The 26,054-nt window shown below is 37.5% G+C and overlaps 1 protein-coding gene and 1 long non-coding RNA gene across 5 annotated transcripts in view; one reads left to right on the top strand and one right to left on the bottom strand.

The window, feature by feature from the left end:
* Nucleotides 1-7: 7 nt before the first annotated feature.
* On the top strand, nt 8-26,054 carry LOC138735652 (uncharacterized). 2 transcript variants are annotated; one of them, XR_011339839.1, is made up of 3 exons: nt 8-290; nt 2,452-2,502; nt 25,820-26,054. It is a non-coding gene; the product is annotated as an uncharacterized lncRNA (long non-coding RNA). The 2 variants fall into 2 exon arrangements; XR_011339838.1 differs by lacking the exon at nt 25,820-26,054 and adding an exon at nt 12,097-13,249.
* LOC138735650 (brefeldin A-inhibited guanine nucleotide-exchange protein 2-like) overlaps nt 7,845-26,054 on the bottom strand; it is a 55,328-nt gene continuing 37,118 nt past the window's right edge. For 2 of the 3 annotated variants that reach the window (XM_069883783.1, XM_069883784.1), the window contains 15 exons: nt 25,724-25,893; nt 25,390-25,541; nt 24,524-24,696; nt 24,046-24,206; nt 22,886-23,016; nt 22,673-22,802; nt 21,201-21,336; nt 20,769-20,907; nt 20,552-20,606; nt 20,309-20,432; nt 18,045-18,184; nt 16,391-16,559; nt 16,051-16,189; nt 13,734-13,851; nt 7,845-11,261 (listed from right to left, as the gene is read on the bottom strand). In XM_069883783.1, coding sequence (XP_069739884.1) covers nt 11,100-11,261; nt 13,734-13,851; nt 16,051-16,189; nt 16,391-16,559; nt 18,045-18,184; nt 20,309-20,432; nt 20,552-20,606; nt 20,769-20,907; nt 21,201-21,336; nt 22,673-22,802; nt 22,886-23,016; nt 24,046-24,206; nt 24,524-24,696; nt 25,390-25,541; nt 25,724-25,893 — 2,099 coding nt within the window. In that variant the 3' untranslated portion in view covers nt 7,845-11,099. Of the gene's footprint in view, nt 11,262-13,733; nt 13,852-14,376; nt 14,579-16,050; nt 16,190-16,390; nt 16,560-18,044; nt 18,185-20,308; nt 20,433-20,551; nt 20,607-20,768; nt 20,908-21,200; nt 21,337-22,672; nt 22,803-22,885; nt 23,017-24,045; nt 24,207-24,523; nt 24,697-25,389; nt 25,542-25,723; nt 25,894-26,054 lie in introns of those variants that run through there. The other variant, XM_069883782.1, reaches the window with a different exon arrangement.

The raw sequence follows: 26,054 nt of genomic DNA, 5'->3' as shown, positions 1-26,054 counted from the left end.
GATCGCGCACGCGCACTGCGGCCAGTCGGACCCGCCCTCGCACGTGCACGTTGCGTCCGGTCAGGGACTGCACAACGCGCATGCGGGCCGCGTCCGAGCCGTCGCTTCACACCGCGCATGCGTACTCGCTCGTCCCGTCGCCTCCCATCACCTGGAGGATCAGGGTCGGGTGATTTTGGAGAAGGAGCAGGTGAGGAGGTCCCAGGGCCTGAAGGGATTTATTCCTTGTGACTGAAAGAAGCAAATTAAGAGATGGCTTGGGACTTTCAATGAATCATCAAGAATAATAGGTGAGTTCCAAAGGAACAGAGAAGGGCTAATGTTATACCTGAGCTCAAGAAACCAAATGAGGACAGTCAAGGAAACCAGTGGTCAGATGTGGGACAATCAACATTGTGAGGGTCAGGTCATGTCCTACCTTAAATTAATTTTCCACCCAAAAAAACCCCATAGAATAATGCACAGAAAATGTGAAAAGGTGATATACATGGTCCTTGAATATAACAATCAAATACTTTCAAATTAATTCAACATTTTCATGTATTGACAGTTAATTAAGGAAATAAAAAGTTAATGCATAAAACAAAAAAACATCTAACTCTGATGGGAAAAGAAAAATCCCCAAATAAACATTCTGAGAGTAATTTCAAAGCAAGTAGAAAAGATTTTTCCTGAGCAAACAGATTTGGGAACCCAATTAACCTGATTCAAACCAATATGCAGTCACCTATAAATCTAACCATATGCCCATTGTGACACTTTAGAGGGTCAGAGTAAGTCGGGTTGAATGTATCACTGGGATCGCAATATATGCACTTGTGTGCAATCACAATCTCATCTGCAAACATTACTCCAATGAGATATAGAGTACACCGGTCAAACTCCTCCCTGTCAACTGAGATTATGGGGAGGTTATATCCTTAATCAACCTCGGACACTGTCGTATTACCGGTGACCACTTGATGTTAAAATCATCAGTCTTTAGTTGGAGTTTAGCTGTCATTCTTTCCAATCTTTTCCTCCATTGTCGGACAGTTGGTGGTTTTGCATTTCTCCATAATACTGCCATCATCTTCTTTGCCATCAACAGCAACACCCCAAGTCAACATGCCTGGTTTTTGGTAACTAGATCCTCTGGACCAGTCACTCCCAATATAAAATATGCTTGCCCCAAAGGTAGGTCAATCTCAATTTCCAACTGAATATCTCTCCAATATTGAGATAGTGGAGAGTACAAAAATATATTTTTTTGGACAGTCCAGAAAAATATGGGTATGATCGTCAATCTTCCCGCATTCTCTCCAGAAGAATTCAGAGGTGTGACTGTATTTCACCTACACCTGAGGAGTCCATTTAAACTCCTTCCAGGTAGGGCTACTTGTTGACTTGCGACCATCGAGGCACATCTTTTCCCACATTTCATCTGGAACACAAATACTCATTTCTAATTCCCACTTCTGTTTTCTTTCCATAGTGTTTCCTATTGTTACCTTGAAGTCATCTGGGTTCTTAAGTGGTGTGAGGGATTATTAGTAATTACCTTAATCAGTTGTGATTCATGGGAGTTTAGAAATAAAATGGATGATGTTGATTTAGTCCATCCTTTAGCATTTGAAATTTGAAAGTGAACTGATTTTAGTGCATAGTGGCAAATTGGAAGTCTGACTCTAGTCTTAGTGACGAACAATGGAACGGGGAAATGCGGAGCTGTGTTCCCCAAGAGAAAATAATTTATAATTTGAGAAACAAATACATTACCTTTCGTGAGATCTGGCAGCCATACATGCATTATGTAGGTTCATGGCTGTAACTGGTTTCTCCATCCCTTGCTGCGGTTTCCTCTCTCCCGCACTGATCCTGATCAAGGAAAATCAGGAATGGATATCGGCCCAGAGGCAGCCCACCGAGCTGCGACAAACCCTCCCTTTGTTATTTATTTTCCTGTTGTTAAAGTCTTATTGTTGTTGATTGAAGTTTGAGTGAGTCATTTTGTCTTATATGTGGGGGAAGGGGGGGGGGGGGTTGATAGGGACGCGGACTTGTATATATAGTCATAAAAAGAACAAATATATGTATATTTGAATATGTACTGCCAATGTTGGCATGACACTATGCATGACTGTACAAGCTTGTGTGAAAATATAAATAAAATATTTTTTTAAAAATGAACTGATTTTAAACAAAGTTGTCATCAAGCCTTTATAATCATAATTATTAGTGTTACAGTATCACTTTAAACCTTTAATCAAAGATACTGTGCCCTCCGTAATATTTGGAACAGTCACTTTTTTCCTTTATTTCCCCATGCTTCTCAGTTTTAAATTTGTAATCAAACAATTCACCTGTGATTAAAGTGCACAATCCAGATTTTATTCAAGATTATTTGTATACATTTTGCTTTGAGCATGTAGAAATTACAGGACTTTTTATACATAGTTCTCTCATTTCAAGGCACCAGAACATTTGGGACATTTGGCTTCGGAGATGTTTATGATTATTCAGGTATGTTTAATTGGTTCATTGTTTAGCTTATCAAGAAGTATTTAAAAGGGCCTGCAGAATTCTGGAAAAAGGTCTTGTGGATAGATGAGACCAAGATTAACTGTATCAAAGTGATGGCAAGAGCAAAGTGTGGAGGCATAAAGGGACTGCCCAAGATCCAAAGCAAACCACCTCATCTGGGAAACCTGGTGGTGGGGGTGTTAGAGCCTGGGCATGTATGTCTGCTACAGGTCCTGTGTACTTTATTGATAAAGTTATAACAGCTGATGAAAATATTAAAATGAATTCTAAGGTGTATAAAAACATCTGCTCAAGTTCTAGCAAATACCTCCAAACTCATCCGACAGCACTTTATCCAACTGCAAGACAATGATCCCAAACACTACTAATCTACAAAGGAGCTTTTCAAAGGTAAAAACTGAAAATTTCTTGAATGTCTAAGTAAGTCACTAGATCTAAATTCAATTCAGCTTGCCTTCCATATGCTGAAGAGAAAACCAGGGGCCAAAGATGGCTGGAGTAGAGGCCTGGCAGAACATCACCAAAGATACTCAGCACCTGGTGACGTCCATGAATCACAGGCTTCAAGCAGTTATTGCCTGCAAGGGATATGCAACAAAGTACTAAACATGACAACTTTGATATACCTACCATTGCTATGTCCCAAATATTAGTGTTCTGAAATGAAGGGATTATGCATAAAAAGTGCTGTAATTGTTTCCAAATAACCTTGAATAAAATCTGGAATTACGTGCAACACTCGATGCAGATGAAAGGCAATAAACATCGTGAAGGACTCCACACACCCTTCATGTAAAGTGTTCTCCTCCTGCCATCTGGTAGGAGGTACTGCAGCACTCGGGCCCTGACATCTAGATTAGGCAACAGCTTTTCCCCCAAGCCATCAGACTCTTGAATTCCCAGATAGTGTGGACTTTTACTGCATGCATCTTAATATTTTAATTTTAACTTCTATTTATGGAAATATACCCTGTGGTCCAGAGAAATGCTATCTCATCTTTACCATGCGAGCATGGTATGAACAATAAATGGAGTGACTTGAATTGTTTGATTACAAATTTAAGACCGGAGGACAGGAGCAAATAAAGGGAAAAAAGTGTCTGTCCCAAACATTATGGATGGCATTGTAAATGCAACATTATAAATTACAAATGATGGTGCACAGCTCTTCTAGTTTCAAGCACATAAATCCATTCTGATTCAAATATTTGGTTCAGCGAAGCAAAGGGAAATTGAAATTAGTTGCTACTTATAATTTTAAATCAGAGAATCATGAAGCGGATGAAAAATCTCACCATAATGGATTGAAACTACTCGTGACCCAACTAGTAATGGTATTATTCCAATGAAGCATATTTAAAACACCATTTTCAATTAGGGCACAAGTTCCTGCTTTGTTTATTTTTGAGCTATACTAAAATGTGGTCTGTTTGATTACCACTGCACAGTCCAGTGCCATGAATGAACTGTTGTTTTTAATCAGGATTTGTGTCCAGATATAGATGGTCAATCGCCTGCCATAACTGCAGATATTAGTGACATTTGTAGTCTTTCAATACCATCAACTCAAATTCCTGTATTTTGTGGCGGATGTGGAGAAGGGAGTTTACCATTTCCATGTCAAGAAGGTGCATGCCAGATCACTGCAGCCTGTGATGTCTCCATGTAGCAATGACTTCTAACTTTTTAAAAGATTATTCTCTCTCAGACATCCGTCACATCTTCATCACCAACCCATACCAGGAGCAACTTATAGTGGCCAATCTACTTACTTGTCTTTCAGCTGTGGAAGACTGAGACTCTGGAGGAAAATGTGTAAACTCCATGCAGTGATTAAGGGCAAAAAAAAAATCAAACTTGACACTGCAAGGCAGGTGCTCAACTCGTTGCCCCACTGTCCTTTCTAAAGTTAGCGTCAGCAACTTGCATTCCACAAAAGCCCATCATTTAATACAGAAATAAAGTGGTATTCATATAGAATTAGCATATCTCGGTGGTTGATGGACTCAGTGAAAGGAAAGGCCTGTTACCTTCCACATTTCTCAGCGTCTGTGGTCAGATACAAATTTGAGAAATGCTTTTTAACAAAAAATTGCGTCTGTTTTGCACCGCATTGCAGCTGATGTGTTGATTGTGGAATGTTTGAGAGAGTGAGATTGTAATTGAAGTGCAAATCAGAAAGGCAATTTATTCCAAGATGGTATGGAAAGTTTGAAGGTTGGAGCTCGTCAGGTTTCAGTTCAAAAGCTAGTATGTACTTAGCCATTAACTAGCATTAGTATGGAGAAAATAAAAGGTAGAATTGTAAAATAATGCACTGATCTTCAATATAAGCAACAACACATGTACGTCCAAAGCACAAGCTGACCACGTGAAGTCTTATTAATGTTACTTCAGCTGAAGTCTGGCTTCCCTTTGTGATTTATACGAATGCAAAGAACGTCAGTTCATGGAGCCTTGTGCATGGAAGAAGAGAATAATTGGCTCAGAATCGAAACGTGCCATTTTCAGGAGTTTTAAAAAAAATTATGTGGGGATCCCTTTTAAATTTAATTATGAACAATAATTCCAAATTGCTCATGAAAAATTACTACTTTAAGACAGGCAGAGATTTACCTGGGGGGGGGGAATCCTTCAAGTGAGAAACAATGCTCATTACCCAAGCCCGCTCTGATAGGCGTGTAAGCTGTCCATAAATTAGGCTCTCTGCGGTGGAGCATTTTCCCCCAAGTCACCTATCATTAGAATCGTGATTTCCAAACAGATGTTAAAATAACTGGTCTATCTTAGTTTTCCTCTCCGACTCCAAACAGCAAATATTCCCAGTCACTACATCTCCATTCTCAACCATCTGAATATTATCACACTTCCTGTCCATTTGCTGTGATTGTGGGTTACTGAAGAAATCCAAGATTCAAAACATTTTCTCAAAGACAAGTGAAATGAGCTTATCACTGGTCACACCTCTCATCTCTCTGCAATTAAATACACAATATAAAAAAAGAGTACAAATAATTAAGATTTAATAATTAAAAGCAGAGAAGCATATTAGGTGTAAAACCTCTGATTTATTAACTGATTGGAATAGGATAATCAGCTGTATTATACAGAATATAACATAGAAAACTTTACATGGTTATTTCATATTATATATTTAATCTGTTTGTCCAATCTATTTATACATCCACAGTGGCAAGGAATGCTTTCAAATTATGTTTTCTTCAACGCACTTCACAGCACCATACATCTCAATCATAAAATCTGAATAATTAACTTTCACTTTTCTTCACAATGTTCTAGAAATTAAATATGTAAACATCACTTCAATTCTCACAATTCAGTTTGATTGTCCATTTTATCTTCTGGGTAGTCTACATTAAATGAATTTCTGGTGCAAACCGTTAAACATTTATTTTTTTTTACTTTCAATAGCAGAAAACGAACAATATGACAATATGACAAATTAGATAAACAAGCCAATATTTTAAATTAATAATGGCATGAAAAAGATTTTTTTCTGCTACATGGTGTGGGAATTAGCGAGCTCTTCTTTTTCCAACAAGTGATTTCCAATAAAATAATCTAAGGAATGTCTTCCAAATAAAAGTATATGAACATGTTCAGAAATGAGGGGTCCACCTTCATAATACAATTCCAGCCGAGAATCACTATCCAGTGATTCCAGAGGAAAATCTATGGACATTGAATGAAAAAAAATCTCCCAGCTACTATCACTTAAAGCCACATGTGAAGAACTTGTCTGGCCAGGTGCCAATGTTTGCAGGGCTGCTGAGAGGCAATAATTGCTGCATATTTAAGACACTTTGAAGATACAAAATTGTGTGGGACAGACAAGAAAAGCCAATGAACTTTAGCAAATATTAGTGAGTTAAAATAAGTGGATTTTAAGCTGTCATTCATTAATAAGTTTGCCAAACTTTTCATTGCATATAAACTGGTCAGACTTCGGACAGACAGGCTCAAAAATGTGTTATTTGTTTTTTTGGTGCTTTGCCAGGCAAAGGAAGTTACATCCATAAGTTGGTGAAATTAGTTATTTTAATCAACAAAAGAGTGCTCCACTGAGTTTCATCTAGTTGTTCAGATAGCACTGTACATTTGCAGAAATTATATCGCACCTCCAATATGATTATTGCTCGCCTTTGAGCAGCCTTACAAATTGAAACCATTGTCCCACTTTTCATGGGCAATGCCCTAAGATGAGGCTCTTTCATACTTGCGTCCCACTAAATTGGCCGTTCAGGGTCCTGGCACTGCACGTGCTCACACTTGCCAGGAGCCATCCCCAGGGTTGGGACTGTTCTACTTTCTACCGGTGATGTCATGATCCATCGAGTGATGGTGGACCTGCCCTAAATCCTGCTCAAAGTATTATGATCTTATATTCAAATTAATCATGCCTAATTATAATATATAGCACAATATAAGCCCCTTCAGCCCCGTTGTCGTTGTGCTGACCTATGTAAGCTTTGATAAGGAAGTGTGGGAAAATGCTAGCAATAAATAGCAATAGTGGACAATTTTTAAACGGTGTGGGAAAGTTGGTAGCACTATCGCATACAATTTAAACAGCGTGGGAACGTTGGTAGCCCTATCACATACAATTTAAACAGCATGGGAACATTGGTAGCACTGCAGCACACAATAGAGAAATACTATGGGAAAAAGCAATGGCGGACCTGTTCGTTACAGCGCTACCAAAGTTCCCAAGCTGTTTAAAAATTGTTTGCTATTGCTATTTTTCCCCCTTCCCTCTCCCGCCATGACTTTTCCACAGCAAAGTTTATACCTTCATTTTAATCTTTTCTTCCTTCACTTATGCAAAAACTTGGGTCATTTCTATCCTAGAATGCAATTGACCATTCTACACTTGTCTGATTGCTGGGGATTGTACTTGGGTTTGAGGTCGTCTATCCCCGACTCGAGATGATGTAACACTAGACCCTTTTTAGGCCGATTGACCGTTAATTGCTGGGACAACTTGCAAGTGTGAAAGGGGTTATTGAGATCATGATGTATCTCAATGTGCAACATATATCAACAACAGCTTCAACTGGCAATTTAAAATTAGTGCAATGGTTTAAAAAAGCTGATCAGGCAAAATCCATACACACTGTCATCACCAAGTTGCATTAATACAGTCATTTTCTGAGAGATGCACCTGATGCTGAAAATTGCAAATAATGTGATCTGCACCAGACGAAGAAACATAAGCAATAGAAATATGGCTCAAACCAAGAAGTTGCTCTTACACATAAACAGGAGTGAATGAGGACAAAAAAAAGCTTACAGACATAGGCTGGAATTGGTTGTTTTTAATCTTTGAATATAGAATATTTTTGTCCATAAATAATTTTCTAACAATCTTCTATATGCATCTGCATGGTCAAGGATTTTCCATTACAAACCTTTGTCACAAATATACTTAAAATAGATCTCTCTATTATTTTCTCTTTGGATTCATAACTCAAAGAACTTGTTCAGAGAACCATTATTAAACAGCATGAAAACACAATCAAGCCTGAATGATAGCATCAGGAATAGTGCCAACATGGCAGGTAATTAAACATTTTACATTGAATGCAGTTGAACCATGTATATCACAGAATTATGATTCAAATACAAAGTTCTATTCAATTTTGCATTGTTTTGAAATTTAAAGTACTATTTTGACTTTTTGGGGGAAAAATGGTTTATTGAAGAATTTATGGATATTAGAACCAAGTTTGTTATACTTTCCTGATGAAATATTTGGTCAACTCATTAAAGTAGCTATTTCATTCCCATGTAATTAACAGGGAATCACTTCATGACCTCACATTCCAATCACACTGTCAAAAACATTCCTGTCCTCGTAATAAATACTACCTTCTTCCTCCATCATTAAACTCCCTGAATGAAATTCAAATGCACATTTGAATTAAAATGCACAATTAAAAGCTTAGTGAAGAACTGCTTCAGCTCTCTTCTTAAATTAATCATTCGGCCGGCCCTCCTTCCACAATTTCACTCCTGCTGAGTCATCATTCCCAAGTTATTGCCCATGCAACAAAGCAGTGACAAAAGTTGAGAGCTGAACACAATGTCCAGCAGAGAACTTGCCATCAAGACAATGATACCTATATAGCCAGGTTAAACCCTCTTAATGTTAGTGAAATTTCTCCATAGCTCATCCTGCCCAACTCAGTCACCCAAATGCACACTGAAAATAGACGAGTTCAAACGACAAACTGGACATGTGAAATTATTTTTCAGCATTAATTTTCATTTTTAGGGGATACAAAACAGAAATTTGACCCAGGTTACCCAAGTACAAATACACCCACAGTTTCAAAGTCAAAAAGACTTCATAATATATTGCCATATATTACTTCTCCACTCTCAAGGAAGTACTGTATATCTTCACTAATTAGACATCTTTATGATCCTTTCAGTTAATTATCACAGAACATTCACCCATCTTGAATTTTTAAAGCCTCAAGCAATGCCTTTCAACCATTTAATTCCCAAAGAACTGACGAGAAATATCCCACTGCTACCTTTAGCAGACAGCCAATGTTGGGCTTTATAGTGCACTAAATTTCACACAAGTTTCATGTCAACATTGAAAATAAAATGCTATTTTACCTATATTCACTTGGTCAGTCTTTTCCTTTCAAGGTATTCTGGGATCAATATCTAGTGCAAGATTCTTGTATCCTCATTCATTTGCACTGGGCATTTTATACCATGCATTAATTCACAAACAGATGTCTTGTAAAAAAAAAAGTGTCGATTTTTTTGAGGAATGAGTGTTTGTATTTCATATATTATCAGTATAGGATTTGTCAGTATATGAAACTAATTGCGTTAGTGGCAAACCCAATGCAAACCTACAGGACTTTCGAAATGTTGCAAATTAACAATGGATTTGGAACTGGCCGCTCTTCAATTAGATGGCACAGGCATTCTATGGACAGACACTTAAAAGATGGTCTCTGCTCTTCATTTGTTGATTTTAAGTCATTCATTGGAATTCAACAAATGTACATGGATGATGTGGAATCTCAGAGAATTTAACAACCAAAGCCAACAAGCTAGTGGAGTTGTTCGAGTGAACCGGTACGGACTTGAAGGGCCGACATGGCCTGTTTCCGTGCTGTGAACGGTTATATGGCTATATATGGTTAAGATTCTACACTTTGTCACTGGTCTAAATTCTGTCAAATGCACTGCAGTCTAGTTAATCCCAAAATGACTCATTAATATCTTCCTGCAAAGTTGGATACTAAATTCAATGCATTAAATATATTCAAGAGCAGTGGAACACAAACTTGTTTAAATTCATTTAAAAATATAATTTTCTCCAATTAAAAAGAAAATCAGCATCTTTCAAGTTATTGTGTACTGAAAATGAGTCGTTAACAAGTCATCAACAGATAACATGCAATTCATATGGTGAAGTGTTTAGACCAGATCTTGCAAGATTCATAGATTCTTGGCTTTGAAAAAAATAAAAAGGCAAAAATTTAAATTTCTCCACCCATTATAATTGAGCTTTTACAATTTTATGGACATCAAGGTGATCAATCCATTTCATTATATTCTTTGTGAAATGTAAATTTTGTATTAAAAATGTGTGAGTTTGTTGAAAGAGCTTTGAAATTCAGCTCAATTCAGTTTTTGTTTTACATCAAGTTATTAATTGCATTCATCATATTGTAATTTATAATTGTCATTATAATTTGGAGAAAAACTCTGCTGCCATGACAAAAGAAATAAAATTAAAACCTTCAGATTCCTTATATGCACCCAACACAAAACTGTATTGCTGTACTTTTGATGCAAGGCATTCTCACTTGATGGATCATTTCAGTTTTTATCAATTACCATCCTTCCCACAAAAGGGTAGTTCATACAAATCTGTTAACATTATCACAAAATTGCAGTTCAAAAACATACTTTAGTGACCAATTCAATTGGTATTGAAAGTATGACAAACCAACTTAAATTTTTAATTAAAAAAATTCGGACAAACAGAGCAACAGGCCCTTCTGGCCCATGAACATGTACCACCCAAGTACACCAATTAATTTACAAATCCCGTAGGTTTTGAAGGGTAATAGGAAACTGGAGCAAACCCACACAGACACAGGGAGAACGTTCAAACTCCTTACAAATGGTGCTGGATTCGAACCTGGGTTGCTGGCGCTGTAATGGCATCGTGCTAATCGTGCCTGGTCAAATGACTTCACTTTATACCGTGTAGTTTGCTAAGTGCACATTTACCTCAAATATTTACTATTTAAGACCTTCATGTTTCCTAAAACATAACAATTCAAAGTTCCTGAAATGATTTTGCTGAGTATTTTACAGATACTCAAGAAAACAATGCAGACATTCCCTCAAAAAAAAATCAAACTGAAGATAAGACACAGAATCAGAATTACTGCCTTAAAGAATATCCTTTAAAATACAGAATGTACATCATTAGTTTCCCAAAAAACCTCAAAATGAATGTAAAAATTAGGGAACTCATTCACAGTGAGAAAACAGAAATGCATCCCATCTTCTTGTTACGTGGTTTCTTCTTTTGGGTGCTCCACTGGATGACAGATTTGGAATACAATGCCAATTCGGAAAAAGAACTTGCGTAAAACTACACGCAGTTCAGGGATCAAATCAAACTGTACAATTTCACACAAAAAAGGATAGTATGCAGCCGCATGGATCTTAAACTGCAATAAAAAAACAAAAGCAAATTAAAGAGTGGAATTGAAAGCCTCAATCCTTATTACTTTATCTAACACTTCACTCATATCATCTTATATATTACACAGCTGGCACTAACGGACTGTTAATCATCCAAGTTTTATCCTCCAATTAGTCGATTTTCTGCTGCCAGCATCTACCAATACAAATACATGTTGATAATGAGCAAAATTATTCTGATACTGGTGTGTTACAGGTGAAATAATTTGTTGAAAACAATGAGAAGCTGGAAGGAGACAGCAGTTTAAGTAGCATCCCGAGGAGAAATGGTCAATGCTTTGGGTTGGGACTCTATCAAAACTAAAGTAAAAAGATACTTCAGGGGTTGGGAAAAGCTTGGGGGGAGGTTACAAGGTGATGAGGAATTGGACAGGAGGTGGAAGACAGGCATGAGGGAGAGGGCACTGGGGGAGGTAGTTGGAGGGAGGAGAGAAGAGAAAAGTGGAACCTGGTAGAGGTGAGGATTAATCCAAAACTGTAAAATATTCAGGTTCATGCCATTTGATTTGAGGCTACCCAGGAGGACATTAGATGAGTTGTTCCTCAAGTTTATGTTTACCCTCAGCCTGGCAATAGATGAGGCTGAGGACAAACATGTCTGTGAGGGGAATTAAAATGGTTGGTATCTGGGAATTCTTGCTTGGACACATAGATAGAACGCAGATGTTTAAAGCAGTCACCCAATGTAATTAAAACCACACTTAAGGCATGGCAACACTAGCAAGGACCAAAGGACATTATTTAAGTTGAGTGGTGCAATGTTTAGTGGAGACATCATCTTTTTTTTTCCCATTTAAACAGAGTGGAAGGTGCCTGGAATACTCAAGAGTGTTTAAGAGGATCACTGGAATCTCCCACACCCCCATCAAGATGATCTACTTGGATCGTTGTCAGAAGAGGGAGTGCAAAATCATTGAGGACTCCTTCCATCCCACACAGAGCAGTTTCTGGGAAAGAGATACATGATTATTAAAGCCAGCACCCCCAGGCAATGGAACAGCTTCTTCCCACAGGCAGTGAGAATGCTGAATGACCAAAGGAACTGCTCACACTACCTGAGACTCTAATATTCAAGAAACAATATTTATTTATATGTATGAATTTTTACTTGTTCTGCATACATATTGTTTGTCTGGTTGCTCGTCTGCATGTTTTGCACCGAGAACATGAGAACGCTGTTTCGTCAGGCTGTACTTGACCAATCAGATGACAGTAAACACAATTGGGTCATTTGAAAGACTCTTAGATAGGCACATAAATGTAAGAAAGATGGAAGGATGAGTCGGGAGTTTTAAATTGTTGTGGAGTGGATTTGTATATCGGCACAACATTGTGGGTCGAAGGGCATGTTCTGTGCTACAATGTTTTATATTCAACCAGGGATTAGGTGCCATTAGTGGGAAATAATTTCATATTTGTAATGAAAAGGAATACAATAATGAAGACAAAAATAAAGTGAAAACCAAAAGAACTAAAGATAATGGAATTAAGAAATAAAAACAAAAACTACTGGGACTACTCAGCAGGTCAGGCTGCATGTTTGGGAAGAGTAACGGTTAATGTTTATATATTTCAAGAATGTTGTGCTTTTATTTCAAAGACCAAGAAAAGTCATGGAAGTGTCAGCTCAGGAGATTATCTGGATCATCTCGAGTACTTTCCCTTCAATTTAAAAAAAATCACTGTTTCTTTACAAATACTTCAATTTCATTTATAAAGCACACCACAGATTCTGTGCTGGCAGTAACTGGGAAATATTTCATACAAATTTGGACAGAGACCTGGCACTCTAAATTTCAACTTCATCATTCAGGGCTCTGAGCACTGGAGTTGGGATGTCATGCAGCTGTGAGACGACACCTGGACTATTGTGTGTAGTTTTGCTCACCATACTCTCGGAAGGATGTGATTAAGTTTGCAAGGATGCAGCAAAGATAAACAAGGAAAATGTAAGGCAGAAGGGCTTGAGATACAAGAAGAGACTAGGCTCGGACTTTTTCTTGGTGAAGAGGCTGGGTACAACATTATAAAGCTTTATCAAATCATCGGATTGTCAGTTTCTTTTCCTCATGGTAGGAGAGTCTAAAATTGGAGGGCATAGGCTTATTAAATGGGATCTAACGGGAAAATTAAAGGGCAATGGAGGGAAGAAGAAGCAGCTACCAGAGGACGTAGAAACTGGTACATTTGGACAGGGACGTGGATAGGATAGGTTGGGGGTTATGGGCCAAATGCAGACAAGTGAACACCTCGGTGGGCATGCAGAAGTTGGACTGAAAGGGACGTTTCCATGGTGTAGAACTAAAATCCAAGTCTTAGCAGGTGGCGCTGGGCTTCAAACCTTGGATCGGGGGGGGGGGGAAAAATCCGCAAAACAGGATTTTCTGGGATACCACATACATCATGTTACTAAACATATCTAAAGGATATTTCCATACCTTTTTATCACTAATTCTGAGAGTCTTTGTGAGGAAAAGTATTAACAAGTTTGTCCAGGCCTCGCGATGACTTTCAGATGTCAGTGTTATGAAGTAAGCAAGAGCTTCACAACAAGTCCTGAGGAGAAACCGAGACTTTACATGAAGTAACAATTTTTAGAAACAGATGCCAACGGCAAGCTTTGATTTACCTTCATTTGTATAGTATTCCACAATCTACAAGTTTAACAAAGAATCTAAATTTAATCTTACATGATCATCATTCTTTCCCCCTCTATAAAAATTGGACCTGCTTTATTTTTGATACTCCCATGGAATTTTTAGTATCACGCAAACCAAAGTAACTTTGCATTTGACATTATCCCCTGATTCCATTAAATGGTTAATTAAATATTCATCAGCAGGTGGCACTGTTTATTAACAAAAACAATCAAAAGATCTCTGCAACAAAATGCTCAGAGCAAATGGTCAGTCTGTTCCCATCAAGCAATACTCTTTCGGAATGATTCTGGTAAAGTACACCGAAGTGCTGGTCATTGCAATTCTGTTGAATCTTACTAAATTAATAATGACAGAGAGATCGGGGGAGATTACTCGAGTCAGTCTGAATGGGTTTAATGGAAGCAAACTGAAAGGTTCCCACCAGAAACATCGACAATAATTTTCTCCCATTGATGCTGCTTGTTGACCCCTTGAGTTCCTCCAGCTGATTGCATTTGGCTTCAGATTCTCGCATCTGCAGTCTTTCGTCCATCTGCATGTTTGTTGCTGCTGTTAGAAGGGGCTGATCCAAAACAGCTGCAACCAATTTGAATTGACCACCCGAAGGCCATCTGCATCGACAACTAAATGTATAATCAAAGACGCTTTTTGGGCACACGTTGCCATATTGGGCAGTTATTGCCATTATTATTATAATTGTGGTAAGATCATTGGTATTTTTCTTGTCATGACTGCTATCATACAAATAAACTACATTTTCATTCATCGATAAAAGTAATTATGCTTGATTTAAATCCTTCTATATGACTGAATAGTTTTGTTTGTAATTTTCAGGTATGAACTAATTAAGAAAATGAAGCTCTTGCAGAATTCTAATTTACCTTTTTCTCAATCTATCCCATGACACTCTAAAAGCTTTTCTAATTGGACCAGATGGGAGTAGCTCACTCAATTCTATTCTTGTTCATCCAGCTGTAGCTGGCAAACTACCAGTAGTAACTTTCTTGGCTCCATCCCATTTCTCACAAGACCGGTGGTTTATAATAACCTATAAGAATATGGCATCCTGCAGGCCTCCCTGATCCTACGCCTTGTAAATCTGACCTCTATTGTCCATTCATTTACTGCACCTGGTAGCTGGTTACCAGTAAAACAATACTTTATAAATAAGACTTAATAATGAACATTGTTTTTAAATCACACTCTAGTTTCAATCTTAACTCGGTAATTTATTCTGCTCATAACCCTCCAAAACATGACTGTAACTTGAATACAGATCACTGGAGCATTCCAGAACTTATTCTGTGCACAATTACTGTATATACTCGTGTAATACAAGAGTTTTGGCGACCAATATTTCAGGTAAAATTTGGGCAGTTGACTTTTCTAAGGATACTACCTGTGTCATTCAAGGTGTTGTGAGCTCAGATGGCTAAGACTGAGTGGTAATCCATTCGAGACATCGGGAGCTTGGAGGAGGAGGTGGCTGAGATGAGGGTTCACGATTGGAGTGTTGGGTGCTTGGTTGGGCAGTTGGAGCACAGGAGCTCAGATGGGTGGGCAGTCGGGGCCAAAAATTGGGGTGGTTTCACACAGGTCAAAAAAGGGTCCACTTTTACACGGGATCTACTATTACACGAGCATGTATGGTTTCAGCCATAATTTCTGTTTCTACTGTACCACATCCAGAATTCCCATCTAACGCCCTGATAAAATGTTATTTCTTGTTTTACCAATCTTTTAGTAATTTGCATTGCTTGATGCAGCTTGGAGTCAATTTCCTTGATTTATAAAGCAGCCTAGTGGAACATATTTACTACTTGAAAATTTTACATAATTGGAGATTGCTTGCAAGGTTGTTTAATTCTGGAAGAATTGTGAAGAGCAAAGGTCCAAAAAAAAAAATGAGCCTTAACACAAAGGGTGACTTTCGCTGAAAAGAGCACTAAATATTGAAAAAATTCAGTTCCTTAACACAGAAAATTGTAAGCACACAACCAAAAGGTTGCTCTAAGTTAGAAGTCTTACTGTGGCATTCCTATCATGACTAATATATTAGAGTTAACAAAAATATACAAGAAATATATTCTCATACTTCAATAATAGTTTCTGAACATTATTCCAAGAATCCCGCCGAGTTTCATCTGTGTACATACGGAATAGTATGCGAAGGCAGCAAGCTAGACTGCTGGTTTCCTGCTTTAAAAGATTAGGTTTGGATTTGCCTTTAAATCCTGGAATAAAAATAAGATGAACCCTCACTATTTAATTTTTTTAATCATCATACTCCTCCTTAAGGAACTTGAGTACAATCACAAATACAGTTAAAACCTTTAATTAACTACTTCAGATCTTATACAATGCAATAAGTTTGGCGAAATCTCAATTCATGACTTGAATTTAAGTTGTGAAGTTTTAGTGCACAGAATATTTACCTGCTCTCCAGAGTATTGTCCTTTGTTCATTATTTGAGTTGAAAGCTTTGGCAAATGAATGGGACTCCAACAGACAATCCAAAAGTTTGAAGATCTGTTGTGCAGTCATGTACTGATACATTCCTTGGTCTTCAGTATCAATATGAACTTCAGAAGTAATCAAATCCCTCTGCAGACAAGAAAAGTTTTGATGAGCATAGCAATGATTCTGCATTTCTTTCAACACCATGCAGATTAGTCAAACCAAAAGTTGATGACATCTGCTTTGATCCCCACTAACGTCACCAAGTGGTTACCACCTAAATGCATTTTATTAACATTTTAAGTGGCCTTTGTTTCAAGACTATCTCATCTCATTTTCTTAGCTCCTGCCTCCTGATGTTCAGCTTGGGTTCAATCAGAATCATTTGGTTCCAGATAATTAAAACCTTGGTCCAGACATGGATAAAAAGAGAAGAATTCTGAAGGGGAGTTCAAAGTGACTGCCCTTTGTCAGTCATGTGACTTACTGTGGTAGCAAAGGGTGAACAGAAATCAATGCCAACTTTTCAGTGCCAAGAGCTATAAAAGACAACAGTTGCTATGGTTGAAGGTCATCCATTTTGACCTGGACATCACTGAACTCCTTTGGACAATGTCTGGAGCTAACAATCCCAAGCTAGTTACATGAAATTCAAAAGTAAAAATATCAAATTTTGCATTGTACTCGGGTCAAAAGAATGTTCCCTTTGAATAATTAAATTAATTTTTCATTCAAATTTATAGCACCTGAAAGACCCATAATTATCTTTCTTTTAAAGCAACTTAGTTTCACTATTGTCTCTTTCATAGATATCTGTTGTCAGTAGAAAACGCTGGAAGCATTATTTTGAAAGAGAAACTAAAGGTTCTAAACCTGACTTGTAATTTCCAGGTCCCAGAATAAGTACAAAAGGGATTATATCAATACAATCATTTGAATTATTCAAACTAGTGGAAGGTTCTTCATTTATGTTATTCAAGTTCTAATAAACAAAGATATTTTTCAGATTCTGGGAAATTTAATACTTGCAAAATCTGTCAGTTCCAATCAAACAAAAAGATTAAAATGACTATCTTGGGAATTTCTTTAAATTTCAAAGATTTCAAAAGACAATAAAAAGTAGATAATTGTAGCATTTATGGAACATCTGTTGAATGCTGTGGCAATCCATCTTGGCTAAAAAACATGGCTTGTGCTTTAGTCATGGATTTTGAAAAAATGGCACCTTGAAACAACAAACAAATCTTGGAAGGCAACTGAATTTGAGCAGATGTACAAAAGTTACACGCAACGCAAGTGGATAGTTCACCCCAGATGTATTTGAGCAGGTTATTTTACCGAGTAAATGTTTGTCCAGATCAATTTCCAAATTAGTCAATACTAAGTTAGCTTCACAGAATCTGAATAACAGCAAAAATTTGGAGCTTGATTTAAGTTAAGAACACAGAAGTGTCAGATGAACTCAGCAGATCTCGCAACTTCCAGGGGAGTTAAAGAGACATAAGCAAGGTTTTGGGCCCACGACCTTCTTCAAGCTTGGAGCTTATTTAAGTTAAATTAGATCAGTTTTTGCCAGTTCTGTGGGCATTTAGCATTAAATGGAAAATGGCAGGCAAACAGTTTTCATTTTACCTGTACAGCTGCCATAGTTTCAGCATCCTCCTTTTTGCTTGTTGCTGGGAAGAATACAATGTTGTCTATCGTTTGGATTAATTCTAGCTGCACAACACATTTGATGAGAAGGGCAGCAAATAGTTTCCGATCTGACATTTCTTGAGGAAAAGAAAAGAATAAAATCTTGAACCAAAGGAAGATCACCGTACAATGAATTCAAATTCAGATTTGGCATTAAAGAATTATGATAAATATTCAAATGTATATTTTTACTTTTTATTTCTTCTGAGGAATGGGAAAGTAACGACCACATTAATGGGAATGCATTACTGATAACCCAATAGTAAGCGAGAATTAGGGAGATAGCAGACAGCTGCTGGAAACAGAAAGTTGCAATAGGTGATTTTAACTTTCCACATATTGACTGGGACTCCCATACTGTAAAGAGCTGGACGGCTTAGAATTTTCAAACGTGTACAGGAAAGTTTTCTTAATCAATATTATTGCAGTTCCAACTAGAGAGAGTGCAATACTGGATCTCCTATTAGGGAATGAGACAGGACCAGTGACAGAAGTATGTGTCGGGGAACATTTTGGGTCCAGTGATCATAATGCCATTAGTTACAAATTAATTATGGAGAGCATAGGAGTGGCACTCAAGTTGAGATTCTAAATTAGAGAAAGGCCGATTTTGGGGAAATAAGAAAGGATCTGGAAAGCATGGACTTGGATTGGTTTTTTTTTTGTAAAGCAAAGGTTATGCTTGGTAAGTGGGAAGCCTTCAAAGGTGAAATTTCGAGAGTACAGGGTTTGTATGTCCCTGTACAGATTAAAGGCAAAGTTAACAGGCAAAAACCTTGGTTTTTCAAGGAATATTAGGGATCTGGACAAGGAGAAAGGTGTATGGCAGGTTTAGGCATCAAGGAGCAAATGAGGTTCTTGAGGGGAATAAAAAAACAACAAAAATCAGGAGGGCTAAAAGAAGACACAATGTTGTTTTGGCAGACAAGATGAAGGAAAACCCCAAGGGCTTTTACAAGTCATAACAAGAGAAAAAGAGTAACAAAAAACAAAAATGGTCCTCTTGAAGATCACAGTGGTCAGCTATGTGTGGAGCAAGAGATGGGGGGAATCTTAAATGGTTTTTTTTTAAAACACATCAGTATTTACTCAGGAAGCTGGCACAGAGTCTATGGAAGTGAGGTAAATGAGCAGTGAGGTCATGAAGCCTTAACAGAATAAAAAGGAGGAGGTGCTTAGGGTCTTAAAGCGAACAAAGGTGGCTAAATCCTCAAGGCCTGACAAGGTATTTCCTCGGATCTTGAGTGAGGCTAGTGGAGAAATTGAAGGGGACCTGGCAGATATATTTAAGATGTCCTTAGCCACAGGTGAGGTGCTGGAGAATTGGAGAGGAGCTTATGTTCTCCCATTGCTTAAAAAAAGGCTCTAAAAAAAATAACCCAGGAAATTATAGGGCAGTGAGCCTGACATCAGTTGTAGGAAAGTTATTGGAAGATGTTCCAAGAGATTGGATATACAAGTATTTGGATAGCAGGTCTGATTAGGTATAGTTAACATAGCTTTGAGCATGGTAAGTTGTGTTTTAGTAAATCTTGTATGTATTTTGAGGAAGCTATTAGTAAAGTTGACTAAGGACTGTGGATGCTGTCTACATCGTCTTCAGGAAGGTATTTGACAAGGTCCCACATGGGAGGTTCAGTCACTCAGTATTCATGGTGAGGTAGCAAATTGTGGATTTGACATTGGCTTTATGTAAGAAGCCAGAGAGTATTAGGGATCATTGCCTCTCTCACTGGAGGCCTGTAATGAGTGATGTACTTCAAAGATTGGTGTTGGGTCTATTGTTGTTTCAAGCTTCTCTCCTACGGACGACATAAAAAAATTTGTTAGGTGAAAAGAAAACAAAGCTTTTATTTATATGTGCTGTGGCCCCTATTGAGAATGGCTGGTTAAGATTCTAGAGTCTTATTAGATTAGCCAGGTAAAAAGTACAGAATGCAATAAGTATACACTTTGCATTACTAAAAACTCAATAGTTAATTGAAGCAGAACTTCAGTGCATGACTATTCACTGTGCTTGGCAGTAGCAACAATGAAATCACTAACATTTTGGGAAAATTCACACTGCAGTGTGCATTCAATTTTGTAAAGATAAATGAATCATGTTCACTTCAGAAATGTCTTTATTTGAAGCATATTAAGGCAAAAAGAAACATTTTAAGATTTCATGTTGAGGTACCATCAGCCACCATAATACTTACTTGCATTTTGTTTATATTTCCAAATTTCATCACTGGTTGTAGATACCTGGCTGAATTGGCTCTGACCCTTCTCGGAAGCATTTCGTTCTGCGCTGCACACTGATTGCATGTCAACTTCCAAGTCCTATGAAAACAATAGATATAACATCAGATTACCACAGATATTAAACACACAAAAACATTTTTGATAAGGTGTGTTTTAAAAACATTCCAATTTCTGAAACTGTTATCAATGGAACTCACTGAACCCTTCTCTGAAGAATCTTCTTCTATGCCTGCAGGCCGCCATGCTAAAAGCCTGTGAACCACATTAGAGAGATTTGTCAATCCGTATCAGTGACTTGTGTCATGACTTAATATTTTAAAATAGAATGAAATGATATCATCAGCTGAACTTCCAATTATGAAAATGAATCACAAAAACTTGTTTAGCTGCGTGGAAATGAGAAAGTAAACTTACACGTGGGGAATAGTGGTCTTAAACATGTTCAGCATACAGTCACATGTTTTATCCCAGACAAAGGGACTAAATTTTTGACCATTTAGTATCACTACATTTTCTAAACAATTTGTCCCCGATCGGGCCAGTTGTTCATTATCTACAAGAAAGTGGCCAAGAAGAAAAATTAATATTCAAAGTCCAGGACAACTATATTTCATTACCACAAATCTACCCAATGCATTCACCCTCACCAAACACACCAAATTCTGTTGGCATGATCTACAAAACATTCTTTCTCGAAGGCTGGAAGATGTATGGTTTTTCTTGCGGACTTCAAGAAAGAATGCTTTGTAGATCATAATGTGAAAGAAACACCTGAAGATGGAATTTAATTTAAATGAAATACAACATATTTTAAAATGATGAGCAATATATCTGAAATAGAATTACCTTGCTGCACACACCAATGTAACTGAGCGATAATATCATCCAATAGTATTTGATTTAAGATTTCATAGAACTGTGTGAAAACATCACAAATTGCATAAAGTGCATGGTTGCATGTAGTTGTCATCCATTCAGATTTCTGTTGGAAAAAAATAAGTGAAAACTTTCAATTGCAAAACTGAGCACTTTGAGGAAGTAAAAAGTCAGACTTATTTTATGCCGTTCACAACAGTAAACTGATACACAGGAGATTGAACTCAATGCCTCATTCCAGTACTGTAGAACAGACAAATTTACTCACTCAAAATGTGAAAGAAACTTACAAATTTTTATTAAGTTTAAGTAAAGCAATCAAAATACATCAGTAGTTCGAGAGTTGTTCAATGAAAGAATACATTTTGACTCAACTATTCGAGGACTGCTATAGGATTTCTTCGTGGCATTGACATAGACCCAACCATCATCAGCTGCTTCTTAAATACTGTGCAGCTCCAACAACGTTCAGCTTGAAATGATACATCATCCGAGGGAAAGTAACCACTTGATTGATAACCTACAAGACTCAAGTGACTAAACACCAAATTGAGGTTGATAGTACTTGGCATAAAGAGAAGTGAGCTGGATGAGGTAGAAAGACAACTCCTTCAGCAAAACAGAAAATCAAACGCTTAAAGTATGAAAATATAGGTCTTTTGCCGCTCACATTTTGGCCCTCACAGTTTGGTGCCAGACATTTTGGCGTGCTGCCCCACTCACCGTCTGCTGGCCGACTCCATCCCACCAGCCACTCTGTGACAGCTCCACAGGCCGCTTTTACAAGGGGAAGCGGTTTCCTTGTGGGGGGGGTTTCTGCTATGCAATAGGCTCAGGCAATGGTTTCTGAAATGCCAGGGGTTCAGGCAGTGCTGCAACACCATGGGGAGCCAGGCCAGTGCCAAACGTGAACCTAAGTAAAGACTCACAACCATAATTTGGACCAAAGGACCGGTCACATCTAAAAATGGATTCAAGTTAGACAATAAATTCCCAAATGTTTCTGAAATGTCTCAACGTCAGGAGTTGCTGGGTCAACACCAAACTGTGGGCGCCAAAATGACCAAAGCTACAAAAGTCATGTTTTCTGCCAAAATGTCCAATTCCGTGAAAATACATCATTCATAAAGACTAATTTCAGTGTTAGTCTAGGATCGTGATACAATAAAGAGGAAGGCCATTATGCTCATCATGTCTGTGCCAGATATTTCAAAGAGCTAGCTGATAAGTGTCTCGCCCTAGTATTAACTTCACATTAAATTTTTCCCTTTCACCATGAATACATTGTTACTAAGCTATTACCTATCACCATTTTACTGCAGTCATAATGATAGTCTTTTTTTCATTTAATTAATGAAAAAAAAACCAAATAATTCCAAACACCATTACTGAATTCCATAAATAAAACATGGACATTTGGACAATGGCTATCGATGCCTTACCTCAGTTTGCTGTTCAGGAAGCTTCATGTTATCAAATATACGAAAGATTATCCGGAACAGATCTTGCCACCAATGTTTCTCAAATGTTTGACCATAGCTTTTTATTATTTCAAACATCACCGTAAGCCCTCTGCAAGAGAGATTTCACAAAAACAAGAACCACAAAAAATCCCTTTCTTGCATGAATATTTAATCTTCATTGTTTTTTTTTACCTTGTGCGAATGTCCAATTTGCAACGATTTATAATGCAAGAAAGCTCAAACAAAATTGGAAACCATCCTCGTACCCATACTCTATCTCCAGGAACTACATTCATGTCATCACTTGTGTACTCCTTCAGCACCTAATAAAAGGTTTGAACTTGAGTCAATACAAAGTAGATTTAAAATGTGCTGGTAATTTACCAAAAACTCAACCTTTACTTAAATCTCAAACAATATAAATTACAAAAATCTGCTATCAATCTTTTATATCAGCCATTCTCAACCCTTTTTATTTCTGGCTATGCATAACCATTCCCCCCCCCCCCCCCCCCCACCACCAATTCCAAGACTGCTCAATATTCATGGCCCATTCCCCCCCCCCTACCGTGAAGCAGTCAAGTAAGGTTTCTTCCTTACTTCTCTCTGACCAACTACATAAAAAACAAAAATATTTACGCTATGCGAGGTGAAAAAAAACCAAGGCCTTTATTTAAATGAGCTGTAGCCCCAGGGACTCCACTGAGAATGACTGCTTCATTTCATGGTGGAGATTCATCTAAGAGCCAAGAACAAAAATTGTGTTGCAAATTTTCTAAGTAGCCAGTTACTGTTAAGATCCATCTTTTCCCTTAATACACAGGAGAAAAATTCCATTCATATTTTTAAAGTTTTAATGGACAGAATATTCATAAAGAAATGCAAAGTGTTTGTTCAGAAATTGCCTAAAATTCTGGGCGCCACAGTTATATACATTAATCTTTAGAATGGAGTTAAATCTCAGCTGTGGTCCCAATGCCAGACTGAGAGAATAATAAGCCAAGATAAAATATTCGACACGAGGTCTTTATTTTATGGTAAACATCCTCAAGCAATTTTTATGCCTGATATACTTAAAATTGGACTATACCGCCCTTTCAGTTGCACCCAAAATTTCACATCACTCTTCTGATGAGAAAAATGTTTCACTGATGGCTAAGTGAACAATTGACCCTCATGACTAAAACAGATTATCTGGTCAGTATGACGAAGCCAATTGCAAAATATGACTGTGCCCAAAATGAAACAAAATGCCACAGTAACAAGTGTTGAGAAACAGTTAACTGGCATTGGAACTCTCTGGGATGCCTTTATGTCACCAAAAGCTCACACGATATCCTTTGCAAACTCACCTGTGGTCGCTCAGACACATAGGTTGCACAATGGCGAATAAGTCGTATAGCCTCCATACTGACGTCAGGAAAAGCAGCATTACAAACAAACTCAGACAAACATTTCACAGCATCCTGGAATGAATCAATTGCTGCTGGAAAGTGCTTCTTAAAAATATCCACTAAGAGACAAAAATCAATTCACAAAAAGAAAGCTCACTGATTTTGTTCACTATATGTGTCAACTTAGTCGCTGTTAAAAGAAGCATTTGCATTAATACACTTATAAAATTATTTATTACTTTTTTTTTTAAACAATCTGACATTGTCATTCATCACCTATTTTAAGCAATCTTAATTAAATTCTACAATATCCAGAAGTATCTAACTTTACATTTATCTATTTGACCATTTAACATATTATGTGTGACTTGAAAAATAATAAGTCATGAGGAAGGTTGATTAAATATGATAATCTAAACGAAAAGTGAAAATTTACAGATAATGTGCCCAGTGGTTTGAAAAGCCAGCTCCACAATTGGTTCATCGTGATCTGATGCAGCATGGTGGAACACCGAAAAAATGTTCTTCCATCCTGAACGGATATTTGAAGCCTGTGAATTTACCATCTGTGCAATACACCGAATGACCATGTCCTTTATCGTTGGTGACCTGCAAGCACATGTGAAGCAGCCATATTGTCATTAAATTTGGACTCAAATGTCACTGCTCAATGTTCTCCGTAAATATATCCAACCTTTGGCCTCGTTTCCCTCCTTTACATCAATTCTACATGTGCTGATAAAATTTGACCACTATTTTTTTTGCCTTAACCTTCCATTTAATGAGTCCAACCTCCCTATCCCACCACCCCTTTAACTTTTGCAAAATGAAAAGAACTATTCAGTCATGGAGCCGACACGCCCTACAGACAAATTTGTACCCCTTTCTTCAATGCCCATTTGAACCTGCACTTTACTTCAGAGCGACATGGCATTTATGCAGTTAATTTAAGGAAATATCTTTCAGTAAAAGATGAAAGATACAATTAAAAAGCAATAGATTTAAAAGTGTGAACATTTTTAACAAAATCTTTAAAAAAGGGAAGGCGGGATTAATGGAGGGTGGGGGTTGTAATCACACTTTTGACTGCAACTTAAACTGCATCTGTTAAAACCTACAGAAACTGAATTCGTTTAGATTGACGAATCCTGTCCGGAATGAATTAACATGTTTAGGAATTAACAAAATAAAACAAGTGTCAAGGGACTGGCACCAAGAATAATACAGCAGGTTATTTCACTTTACGTTACTTTATTTTGAACTGAATTATCTTTCATCAGTGATAAGTGAAAAAGTTCAAACCTGTTCCTTTTCATAATGTGTTCAAAAGGTCTCAAAAAGTCCTTTTGGAACCGAAAGTTTGCCAACTCTCCTTTTTCCAAAAATTTCATCGACAACTGTCGCAGGGAATCAACAGCAAAAATAGCAAGATCCTCACTTGGATTACATCCAACCTTACCAAAGTAAAGGCAGAGTTACTGATGAGCAGAGTCAAGCACACGGCTTTTGTGCAAATACCACATGAATTATCTATGTAACCATTCACACAGCTTAAAACAATTCCTCTCACAAGGGTAAAACAAATTTACATCCAAAACAAAACTTTCAAGCCACAAATCCACCATAATGTATGTACCTTGTTAAAATGGTCTCCAATCACTTCCCAAATTCTTGACCACTGAAGTCTGATGCGACCCATATTATAGTATGAAATTTCAACTATCTTTTGCAGGCTGAACATTCTTGGATTGTGAGGTGAACTGAGTTCATCCATGGAAACAACGCAGAGCCAATGTACAAAATCAACTGGCAAATGAAGAAAATTCAAGCTTTAATTTTCCACAATGCCTTTTGAATTAACCCATTTTACAAAGGCAGAACCAAAATGATTTTCTTCCCTCGACATCATCATCCTATCCTGCAATTATTTTCATTGCTTTCTGTTTCACCTAAGTTGTAATAACACA

This window comes from Narcine bancroftii, chromosome 6, assembly GCF_036971445.1.
Source record: "Narcine bancroftii isolate sNarBan1 chromosome 6, sNarBan1.hap1, whole genome shotgun sequence".
Lineage (NCBI taxonomy): Eukaryota > Metazoa > Chordata > Chondrichthyes > Torpediniformes > Narcinidae > Narcine > Narcine bancroftii.
Note: the sequence above shows the minus strand (reverse complement) of the source record. Positions and strands in the feature narration are given on the sequence as shown.